This window comes from Thamnophis sirtalis, unplaced genomic scaffold (genome assembly GCF_051295495.1).
Source record: "Thamnophis sirtalis isolate CommonGarterSnake01/CBP01778 unplaced genomic scaffold, rThaSir2_p1.2 scaffold_2, whole genome shotgun sequence".
NCBI lineage: Eukaryota > Metazoa > Chordata > Lepidosauria > Squamata > Natricidae > Thamnophis > Thamnophis sirtalis.
The window spans coordinates 51,051,656-51,063,135 of NW_028261382.1; the positions used below are offsets into that span (position 1 = coordinate 51,051,656).

Sequence of the window (11,480 nt, forward strand, 5' to 3'; positions counted from 1 at the left end):
GTTATATACTTTGTGTTGTATCCCTGCTCTTGTGCAACCGGTTATTATTTTTTGTTTTAACAAGCACCATCCGAGGAAGCAAAACGATTAAAACTCGATTTGGGTAAATCAGGGCAGGGGGCAGCTTCTCCAAACCTTGTGGAGTTCAAAATGTTTGGCCTTCCCCTTCCCAGAATTCATAGCAGGCTGTGGGATTGTGGGAGCCGAAATCCAGACATCTTAAAAAGGTTGGGAAGCGTTTTCTAAAGGAGTCTCCCTGTGAATTTCATTTGAGCTTTTGTGGCTACACAACCAGCCAAACAAATTTGACACTTAGGGATCCACATCCCCTCCCCGTTCTTCCCCAAATCATGGTCCTTGGCCATCTGGAGCCCTCACCTCGTGAAGCAAACGTATTTATTCCTTAAATTTATATGCCTCCCATCTCACTATCCCAAATGGCTCCCGACCGATGCAATACAAAGACAGGTTAAGCATAAAATTTTGTATGTATTAGAAAAAGTAAAAAAAAAGTAATGTAGAAGAGGTGTCTTACAATATTCGTTACTCAAAAGTAGCCTGCTTCTGTAGATTTTTCTCTTCAGGTTACATTGGAGAGAAGAACATTGGAAATTTTTTTTTGCTCTTATTACAGTGTTTGGCCTTGGGAAAAAGAGCCAAGGATGGTTTAAGCAGAGACATAAAGACTTCTTAATCATTGGTTACATGTACATTCTGTGAGACGCTTATAAGGAGCCAGATTTTCTTTCCTAACGTAGAATTCTTCAATTCCCCATTAAGTTTTGCTACCAAGCATGGGGTGAAATAGATGGACGGTTTCAGGTATTTCCTCTTCAAGAATTCTTTTGTGGGACTTTGATGGTGACCTACCAAGAAGAGAGAGTGGAAAACATGAAATCTAACCTACAGGTAGTTACCGACTTACAACAGTTCATTTAGCGACTACTCAAAAGTTACAGCAGCATTGAAAAATGTGACTTATGACCGTTTTTTCACACTTAACAACTGTGGGGAGCTTGCGGCATCCCTATGGTCATGTGATCAAAATCCCAACACTTGGTAGCTGGCTCTCATTTATGACGGTTGCAGCGTCCCAGGGTTATGTGATCCCCTTTTGCAACCTGACAAGCAAGAGTCACTTAACAACTGTATTATTAAGGATAATGATTCACTTAACTGTGGCAAGAAAGGTCGTAAAATGGGGCAAAATTCACTTTAACTATCTTGTTTGCAACATAAATTTTGGGTTCAATTCTAGTCATAACGATCAACCAGCCTTGTATTGTAAGGGCAAATAAGCTCTACAAGCTTGGTTTAATGTTCTTACGGTTCAAAAAAATACTATCCATTAAATTGGGTTAGAATTGTTGAACATCTATCTGGTAAACTATATGGGAGCTAACTGAAAGTTGCCATCCTCGGGAGGGAAAAGGAAATAAACACATTATTATTATTATTTAAGTCAGTGTTTTTCAACCTTGGCAACTTGAAGATGTCTGGACTTCAACTCCCAGAATTCCCCAGCCAGCATTCGCTGGCTGGGGGATTCTGAGAGTTGAAGTCCAGACATCTTCAAGTTGCCAAGGTTGAAAAACACTGATTTAAGTAACAAGATGTTCTGTTACTCAGGTTGCAAGGTAGGAGGGCGCTGGGTCCTCATTCTATCAGAACTCTGCAAAGCACCAATGGTCACTGATTAGGATGGAGGTTAAAATAAATGCTTCCTGGTATTTGACCCAACAGGATCTGAAGATGTTAGTTCAAAGGAAGGAGCAGTGACAATACTTAACTGTTTTTACTTCCATGTATGGGTTCAGGCCATATTCTCCGCCCTCACGCCCTTGGCCAGATTCTTTGAACCCTCCGAATGGGGTCTGTGCCCCAAACACATTGTAGCAATTGATCCTGCAAAACAAACTTTGCATTAGAAATGTTATTGATTGCATTTCCTTTGCTATACAAGGATTTAACAAATTTAACATCAGAACTGCAAACTTAAAAAGCTGCACTGAATGCATACATTGACAATTTTAATTATGTGTACTGTTGTTTATGTTCCCTTTCCCCTTTGAGTTGTTCGCCGCCCTGAGTCCCTCCTGGAGAAGGGTGGCATACAAATAAACCAAATACAATACAATGGAGGGCAAGTACTCCTTGGTGATGTGGGAACTCTTGAATACAAGCTTCCAGTTTGTATTCATTTAAAAGGGGGTGGGGGGAAGGGTGACCAAAAGAATATTTTTTTTAAATACTTCCAAGGTGTTGGGGACTGCAGCATGGACCATTGAGCCTCTGCTTTTTACTTCTGAGTTCCATTCTGATGTTTAGAGCTTACCAAACAGTTCCAGCTCGCAAGCCCTGGGAAATATAGTTTGCTTTATCAATATCCTTTGTGAAAACAGCAGCTGCCAGCCCATATTTGGTTTCATTTGCTCTCTGGATGACTTCCTCAATGGTTTTGAATTTCAAGATCTGCATAACAGGCCCAAAAATCTGTAAAAGAAAAACATCTGCAAGATTAATACGTATTTATATAACAGGAATCTCTCCCATATTCATAATGCTGCCTAGCCTCACATATAAGGGCACATATTTAAGAAAGAGGCCTGGAATTCAGCAACCTGGTTACGTAATGTGACTCAATATAAACACAATGGCATAAATTAGAAATGTATTCTGGCATGATTCTTACTTCCTCTCTGGCTATTTTCATGTTGTCCTGCACATCTCCAAAGATGGTTGGCTGGATAAAGTAGCCTTTATCTGCTGCTGGACTCCCACCACAAAGTAATTTGGCTCCTTCCTTTTTCCCACTGTCAATGTATCCAAGGATCTTCTTATACTGTGCTTCATCCACCTTAAGGAACAACAACAAGTCAGCACATCAGTTTCGTCTAGATGCTGTTACCATAAAGGAGCAAATCCGCTTGTATGAACAAAAATTCACCAAGCATTTAATATGCTGAAGTTTGCAACAATGACAGTTATTAAAGCCAGTAGCCCTGGGGAAATAATTATAATTTCTATCTGTGAGTTTTAACTTTGTTTTTTAACCCAGGAGGACGGAAAGCTTAACATTTTAAGTTAATGAAGAGATTGTTTTGTGTACAGTGTTCGAGAGGATTTTTTTCCCTCTCTAGAACAATGGCTCCATTTTTCTATAATCCAAGATATTATTTTAAAGGCGCTCCCGAAAGAGCGGATGGCGGCAGACTGGAATGGTTTTGTTCCTACCTGAGGCCCCTGTTCAGTTTGGAAGTCAAATGGGTTTCCAACTACCCTGGACTTGGCTCTCTCCACGCTCCTCTCCACAAACTCATGATAGATATCTTCTTGGACAAAGGTCCGAGATCCAGCACAACAGCACTGGCCTTGATTGAAGAACAACGCGGAATGGGATTGCTCTACAGCCCAGTCCACTAGAAAAAAAAAGCAGGGGCAGGGGGGAATAGAAAGCATCCAGATGAGGCCATTTGGAACAAGATGGAAAGTCCTCCAAATGATCCCTTGAGTTACTGCAGCGAGAGTAGCAACCGTAATCAGTGGATTTAATTTCTCTTCCTTCTGAAAATTAGAAACTAATTAACTTCTTGCCTCAGCAGACCAGCCTTTGTCTGGACTGGTTTCAGATCTCAGCATGTCACAACTCCCATTTTCCTCATCAGTCCAACACAGCCAGGACTGAGGAAAGTTGATCAAGGCTGAAGAAGGCCGACCCAAAATGCCTTTGCCCTTTCTAAACTGGGTAAATGGACCATCTTCACCGACGGGGTACACGACATGCATGTCAGTGATGAGCTTATCCAAATTGCTGGGCTGAGTGTGCAGCTGCTAATCCCCCTCCAGATGCAACTCCATCTCCTATCTGCCCCCAGGAAGAAGAAGGTCTTACTTTCAGCATCAGACATGATGATGTTTGGGCTCTTCCCACCAAGCTCAAGGGTCACTCTCTTCATATTGCTGTCTGCTGCAGCCTTCTGGATCAGGTGCCCAACCTGTACAATTAAGATCAAGATGTTTCTGTCGGTCAGTATATTAACCTTACATACAGTGTGTCATCTGGGTACAATCTTTGTGTCATCGTATTTAACAGTTTCATCATTTTTCGTGGCACGACAAAACCGCGGTCCACTAAAGCGCGCCCGATTAAAGCGCGTCGCTGACGTCATCAGCAGCGCGACAACAACGACCGCGGAGAAAAAAGGGCGCTTTAAAAAGCGCTTTTAAAACAAGCCGATTCACATAAAGGTAAGGGTTAGGTTTAGGGTTAGGGTTAGGGTTAGCGTTAGGTTAAGGGTTAGGTTAAGGGTTAGGTTTAGGGTTAGGTTTGGGGGGGTTAGGTTTAGGTTTACGCGTTAATTTTAGCTTTACTGCTCACAGCGTGCTTTTTTCGTCGCGCTGTGATGACGTCAGGTACGCGGTTTCGTCGAGCGCGCTTTAGTCCACCGTGGTTTTGTGGTGGAACCTCATTTTTAATCTATTTGTATCTTACCTTTACATTTCAATTGCCCTTTAATTCATCTCCTCCCCTGTAATTCTGCAGAACAAGCTATATTTAAGGGTAAGACCAGCAAGGGAATTGGCTTGTTTCCCAAAGCAACAAGACGTCACTCCATCCTTTTTTAAGACTGGCATCTAATGGCTGGTTAAGGGAATCAAGGTGATTCCTGAAACCTGCAGCGTGTGTGATTTTGTTCCCGGGGCAATTCCCAAAACCCTGAGAAGTAGCAAAGGATGTAAGGTGAAGGTCACTCTATTGGACCAAGGCAGACCAAGCATTCCTCTACCTGTTCGAGGCCATGGATGATTCCACGATCTGGGCAACCAAAAGCCCACTTTGAGACTCCCTGCAAAGGCTTATTATTCTGATTTATCCTGCTAATTTCAGCCCCCAAATGCTGAAAAGAGAACGAGAGGCTATAAGTATTTAGTTCCTCACCGAGGTGGAACCAGTGAATGCAACTTTATCCACTTCCATGTGAGAAGAAATAGCAGCCCCCGCTGTAGCTCCATAACCAGGAATAATGTTCACCACGCCTGGTGGGAATCCAGCCTGTTAAGACACGAGAGAAGATCATTTCCTAAGTGGACGGATCAAGATTTATGGGCAGGTCACCTGACCAAGTGCAGGAGCCCCTCTCTCACCTCTTTGATCAGGCTGGCCACGTACAAGCCGGTCAAGGGGGTTTGTTCAGCCAGTTTCATCACCACCACGTTCCCCGTGGCCAGAGCGGGACCAAGCTTCCACGCCTGCATCAGCAATGGGAAGTTCCACTACAGGGCAAAGAAAGGTGTGGATACTCAACATTCTTAAGTCAGCTACCTTCCTTGAGAACATTGCGTTAGGTTGCACTATTCGTTTCTCCACAGATCTGGCCTTCCCTTCTCTTCCCAACAACCAGGAGATCTGTCAGACCACAATCCCAAAAGGAACTCAGCGGTTGATGGGAGATCAGATAATGGCACTGAGCAACGGAAAGGGAAGCCAACCTATTTGGGAGAGGTATTAGCTCGGGATCCTTTTAAAAATCTGGGTTACTTAAACAAGACTTGTATAGGTCAGAGAAGAGGACAATACTAACCACACGTTACCTTTATTTCTATTCCGTCCAATGATCACATTAAAACCTCCCCATTTCTACCCTCATAGCAGAGAGAGGATCTGCTGCAGGTAGCTTGACTTACCGGAATGATCTGTCCACAAACGCCCACGGGCTCATGTCTTGTGTAAGTGAAAAAGTCTCCGTCCAGGGGGATGGTTTTCCCGTGCAATTTGTCAGCCCAACCTGCATAGTACCTGGAGCAAAGCCATCAAGTATTACAGGTGTTCGTGAAACCACAGAAGTTCCAACACAAATTTGCAGAAATTATTGGTGAAACAGGATTGGAAGTGAAGATACAAGCCAGTTGTGATTTTGTTTGATTTGCAATTGAAGTTTATAAATTCAATACTCATCATCCAACCTTTTTCGGTTCCAATTCCCAGGAGAACATACCGTATTTTTCGGAGTATAAGACGCACCAAGGTTTTGAAGAGGATTTTTTTTAAAAACTAGATACCTAGATAGAGGGATAGAGAGAGAGAGAGAGAGAGGGAGGGAGAGAGAGAAATACAGTAGGTAGGTAGGGAGAGAGAGTAGGTAGGTAGGTAGGTAGATAAAAGGGGAGAGAGAAAGAGAGAGAAATTCAGTGTGTAGAGATAGAGAGAGAAATACAGTAGGTAGGTGGGGGAGAAGGAGAGAGAAATGCAGTAGATAGGGAGAGAGAGAGAGAGAGAGTAGGTAGGTAGATGTTTCCAGGTATATTTATCCATGTGCTGGAGAGGGAAATCACTGACAATCTGCATCACTTAAGACTTTGTTTCTGCTGGCACAGCACTTGATCAATCTAATTCTCATCAATCACTCTAACTAAAGAGCTTTCGGGAAAGGGGGGAAGTTTTTGCACTCTACAAACCTCCCAAAAATGGCCTGTTTTTGGGGAAACGGGTATATTTTTTTTTAAAGGCATGAATAGCCTTTGGGGGATTTGCAGAGTGTTGGGGGGGGGCGTTTTTTGCTGAAAACGGGCCTGTTTTTTGTCAAGAAAATTGCATGCATAGCCTTATGGAGGTTTATAGAGTGCTCCTGAGGGCGGGGGGGGGGAATTGATTTCTGCCCTCCCCAGCCCTCAGGAGCTCTCTGAAAGCCTCCTACAAGCTATGCACGGCCATTTTGGTGAAGGGGCGGAGCTTTGGGAGGCAAAAAAAATGCTGTATTCGATGTATAAGACGCACCCAGATTTTCAGCCTCTTTTTTGAGGGAAAAAGGAGTGTCTTATACTCCAAAAAATACGGCAAATATGAAAAAAAACTAGTGGGGAAGAAGGGTCATTGCAAAGTGACTATTATGCAAGCAAATATCTAAAAGTGTTGCAATATTCCAATGTCCCATAAATATTATTTGATATGTAGTAGATACAATTTAGTTTATCCAATTCCTGCTTAATGCTTGTTTATGCTCAGCTTTTGAAATGGGAAGAGAACAGTTGCCCTCTACCAAAAGTTCAGGAAATCTTTCGACTTTTATTTTAATCCTTTCAGACGCTCATTTTCAAATAGGCTGAGGGATCTCTGCAGCTGAACCAATCCTGTGATTTGTTTCCCTGGTTCCAGTTCTAGAAAGAAAGATTCCTTCCTTCCAGTTTACATTTCAGGGTTACTTGAGTGGGGGGGGGGGGGAAATCTTGTATTATTAACTGCCAGAAAATAACAGCAAAATGTTTGTATTTCACTAAAATGACTTTTCCTGCAAAACAAGAACTCTGAAAAAAAAAGCCATCCTGAATTGGGCTTGGCAAGTTGAGAATCTATTTATATTCATTCTTACCGGATTTGCTTGACAACCATATCTAAGTCTACCAAGTAGGAGATGGCGTATGGCTTGCCGTTGTCCAACGTTTCCAGAGCCTGGGAAGAAATGGGAAGCCAGCATTGATCAGCCAGGTTCTGCAGGAGGATTCTGAGAAGAGGGCAGGGCCCTGCAGGAGAGCGACTCCTCTCCCCAGCCGCCCCATACATACGGCCAGATAGGTCCGGTCTCTTTCAATCAGGTCAGCCAGCCGGTTCAGTAATTTGCCCCTGTGGGAAGCATCCATCCTTCTCCAAGGTGACCCAAACTTGAAAGCATCTCTGGCTGCCTTCACAGCCTTGTCCACATCGGCCTGCAAAGGAACCGGGGGGGAGGCGAGCATGAGCAGACCACCCTTTGTGAGGTTGCGAGGAAAATGGCAGCTGCATTGTTAGCAGGTCGGAGGTTCGAGCTGCAGAACAAACCCAGAACTCTCTAATCCTTGACAACTTTTAAGACTTGTGGACTTCAATTCCCAGATTTCCCCAGCCAGCAACGCCTGGTCTAATCAGAGCAACCCTGCCCCAAACCCTCTGAGCCTCAAACGGAAGAGAGGTTTCAATCTGGGCCGCCTTTTGCCGATTGCTTTGTCTGCATTTGCAAAGTTACTATACGTTGCCAGTAGTGAATACCCAGACCAACGGTGGAGTCCGGGCACTTAAATATCAACCTGGTTAATTATTTTCTACACAGCAACGGCTGCACTTCTCCACTGTTCCGTATTTCTAATCTCCACGAAGGAGTTGTTCCTCACCCACCCACCCCTTCCAAGCCTCCTGCACACAAGTGCTTCTGAGACTCCACGCAATTTCTGCTGTGTCATCCCCGCTGGCAAGTGGAGTTATTGCTGCCTCAGCTTCCCCTATCGTCGCTTGCGAAAGAGTAGAAACAGGCCTGTTGCCATGTACAGCCTGCTGCCTGGCAGGATTGAGGAAAGTTTACTCTGCTTCGGGCAAGTTGCCTAAAGGAACGGGAGGATGGATTGTTTTACAGTCCTTTGGCAAGAGCAAAGCGGGCAGGTTCTATGTCGCAACACACCCTCGGACACAACCTGGACTAGGTAGTCTCCTTCCAGAGAACTCAAAGCCACGGAGAAATGTATCGCCTTGAGGGTCTCACGGCAGCTTTCGACAGGTGATGCCTGTCAGGATTGCAACCAATTCGGAAGGGCAATTCAACTGCTTAAGCTTTCAGAACCAAAACCTGCAGATGGCACTGAGTTCTCTTGCGGACGAACAGGGTTCTTGTGTGCGATACATCGTACCTTGTCGCCCTCTGCCACCTGGCAGATGACCTCCCCCGTGGAGGGGTTGATGGTGGGGAAGGTTTTCTTGCTGACCGCATCCTGCCATTCGTTGTTAATGAAAATCTGCCAATTCAGAAGAACAAAGAAGGGTTAAGAGAGGAATCTTCATCCCCTACGTGTGACTGTTTTGGAACAATGGGCAATAAACCACACACGGGGACTACTTTGCTTTCACAGCCAATAAATGCAGGACCATTATGCAGAACCTCCACATCCAGTGGCAGCACAGCTTTGAAGTCACCATCTCCAGCCGTTGTCCACAACATTGCTTGCAATCATTGAAAAAACGTGAGAAATATTTGTCAGAGCGAACCTAGGTCAGCGGGGAGATACTCTACTCCAGTGTTTCTCAACCTTGGCAACTTGAAGATGTCCGAACTTCAACTCCCAGAATTCCCCAGCAGTGGTTAGGACAGTGTTTCTCAACCTTGTCAACTTGAAGATGTCCGAACTTCAACTCCCAGAATTCCCCACCAGTGGTTAGGACAGTGTTTCTCAACCTTGGCAACTTGAAGATGTCTGGACTTCAACTCCCAGAATTCCCCAGCCAGCATTCGCTGGCTGGGGAATTCTGGGAGTTGAAGTCCGGACATCTTCCAAGTTGCCACGGTTGAGAAACACTGCTCTACTCTGGCTCCCAACCAGGTCCTCTTCCCACAGGGCAAATTTAGGGGAAATTAATCTGGCAATGGAGAGATCTAATAATGCCAGTCAGGGGCTTCTGTTAGGACCAAGGGCCATGATGAACCGAAGGAGGCCAAAGGAGAGGAGCCGGAACGAGTGAAAGCTCGCTAGGATTTCGTTGCGCAGGTCAGAGATGACTCTGCGGCTTGTCCAGCGCCTATTTTGCAATAGGATAACGCGCGGGGCCGCGTTGGGTCGAGAAGCCTCGGCAAGGTCTGCACCGGTTCCGCTCGCCCCACTTAACGTGGGATGGTTTTGCGGCATCCCCGACTGTGCCCACCTGGGCGGCAGGTAAGCTGGCAGCGGGTGCCTGCGATGAGGAAGCCGCGGCTCAAAGCAAGCGCCCGCAGGGGGTCCCCGCGACGGAGGAGGACCCCCGCCCACCAGCCAGGAGGTGCAGGCGGAGGCGTGCGAGGATGCCCGCGCTGTCCTGACCCCCCACGCCCCCTCCTGCCCTCCAGTCGCCAGTGGGGCGGGGGAGAAGGCGGATCGGAGCGCTCTGCACATGCTCGCGCCTCCTCTTGCCCTGCCGATCGCGCGCAGTTCCCGCTGCGGGAAGATCGGGCCGCCCCCCCCCCCCGGAGCCCCCTCACCTTGTTGTAGGCGATGTCGGGCTGCGGGTTGGGCGCGGGCACGGCGGCGCTGGAGAGGGGCTGGCAGGCCAGGGGGCGCAGCGGCCCGGGGCGCAGCCGGGCAGAGCTCCGCAGGGCCAGGCGCAGCATTTTCTCGGGCGGAGGGAGGGAGGGAGGGAGGCCCTCCGCCGCTGCCTTTTCATGCCCGTTCTTGGCCGGGGAGGGGCCCGGGCCCGACCCTCCGCCTCCCGACAGCCAATGGCAGCCGAGCCAGGCGGGCGCAGAGCCTCTCGCCCAGCCCGGCCCCCGCGTTGCCCTTCTGCCTAGTTCGCGTTACGCTGGGAAGGGGCGCTCGCCCGTAAACTCCCCGGCAGAGCCGCTGTCTTCTGGGGTTCCCACCCACACCAGGCAGTGAAAAGGGAGGGTGGGGGGCTTGAGCCCCATCCCCTCCGGTTCCCCTTGCTTGCATTGCTTTCTCTGGGCTTTTTGGCTCGACACCGAATCCCCAATGGAGACTCAAGCTCCCTTTGATGAAAGCTGAATAAACAAACAGGTTGACTTCTGTTCATTTCAGATCATTGGGAGGGTTTGGCTTTTGAACCCAAGGCTTGGATTATTAGAGGGCTTCGCCAGTCTGGAGCCTTCTCCTCCAGAAAGCCCGCTGCCCACGGACCTTGAACTGGCTTTCAGTTTTTCTGCTACAATGGGAACACTCAGCCAAGTGTCCCTCCCTCTGCCCCTTTTATCAGTTTCTGGATAAAACAAACCAAGCTGGAGAATTTGTCATCCGAGAAAAGCAAATAGTTTCCTACCTTCAGAGATCTTATTCCTTCATTGTTCAACAAAGCATCGCTGCCTATATATACCAGTTTTCATTTGTTCCCCTATTAGAATTGCATTATCAGCAGTGACATATCATTGCAATAAGTTCTTAATCTTATACATTATATCCCCAGACCTTATGTTAATACTTCATTGTGTCATTATTAGATTATGAAATGCAAGGTTAACAATAAATAGAAGTATACTCTCTGGGGGAAAATAATGCTAATGTTAACTAAATATATATTGTAGAATGAAAATGAGGCCTTTAGTTATATTAGATGAAATATTTGAGACGGTAAATATTATTTGAAGATGCAGAGGTTAAAACAACTGTAACCAAACGACATGCTGCATGTGATGATGGTTTTCCCCCCCTTTTTTTTCCTTTTTTGTCTTCCCCCACCCACCCCCCTTTTTTTCTTTTTCTTTTTTTAAACCCTAGCTTATTGTGGTGTTTATTAAATATACAACAAAGAGATACGGGATGTATAAACGTAGTAGGGATGCACCAGTGATCAAATGACATATTGTATGTGATGATGGGTTTTTTTTTCTCCCCTTTTTTTTCCTTCTCCCTTTCCCATTGTTTTTTTTTCTATTGTTATGTGATGTTGTCTATGTAATAAAAAATAAAATTATTAAAAAAAAAGAAAAAGAAAAGCAAATAGTACATTTATTGCTGGTTTTTCTAAGGCTGCATTCCGT

At 46.0% G+C, this 11,480-nt stretch overlaps 1 protein-coding gene across 1 annotated transcript; it reads right to left on the bottom strand.

The window, feature by feature from the left end:
* Nucleotides 1-469: 469 nt before the first annotated feature.
* Nucleotides 470-10,132, bottom strand: ALDH2 (aldehyde dehydrogenase 2 family member). Its single transcript, XM_087705455.1, has 13 exons — nt 9,972-10,132; nt 8,653-8,757; nt 7,561-7,701; nt 7,368-7,447; nt 5,686-5,797; nt 5,146-5,274; nt 4,940-5,053; nt 3,893-3,995; nt 3,235-3,419; nt 2,693-2,857; nt 2,336-2,493; nt 1,791-1,905; nt 470-866 (listed from the first exon to the last, which is right to left on the bottom strand). The coding sequence occupies exons 1-13, from the start codon at nt 10,098-10,100 to the stop codon at nt 834-836; spliced, it is 1,569 nt and encodes a 522-aa protein (XP_087561581.1). The 5' UTR covers nt 10,101-10,132; the 3' UTR covers nt 470-833.
* Between the last annotated feature and the right edge of the window lie 1,348 nt (nt 10,133-11,480).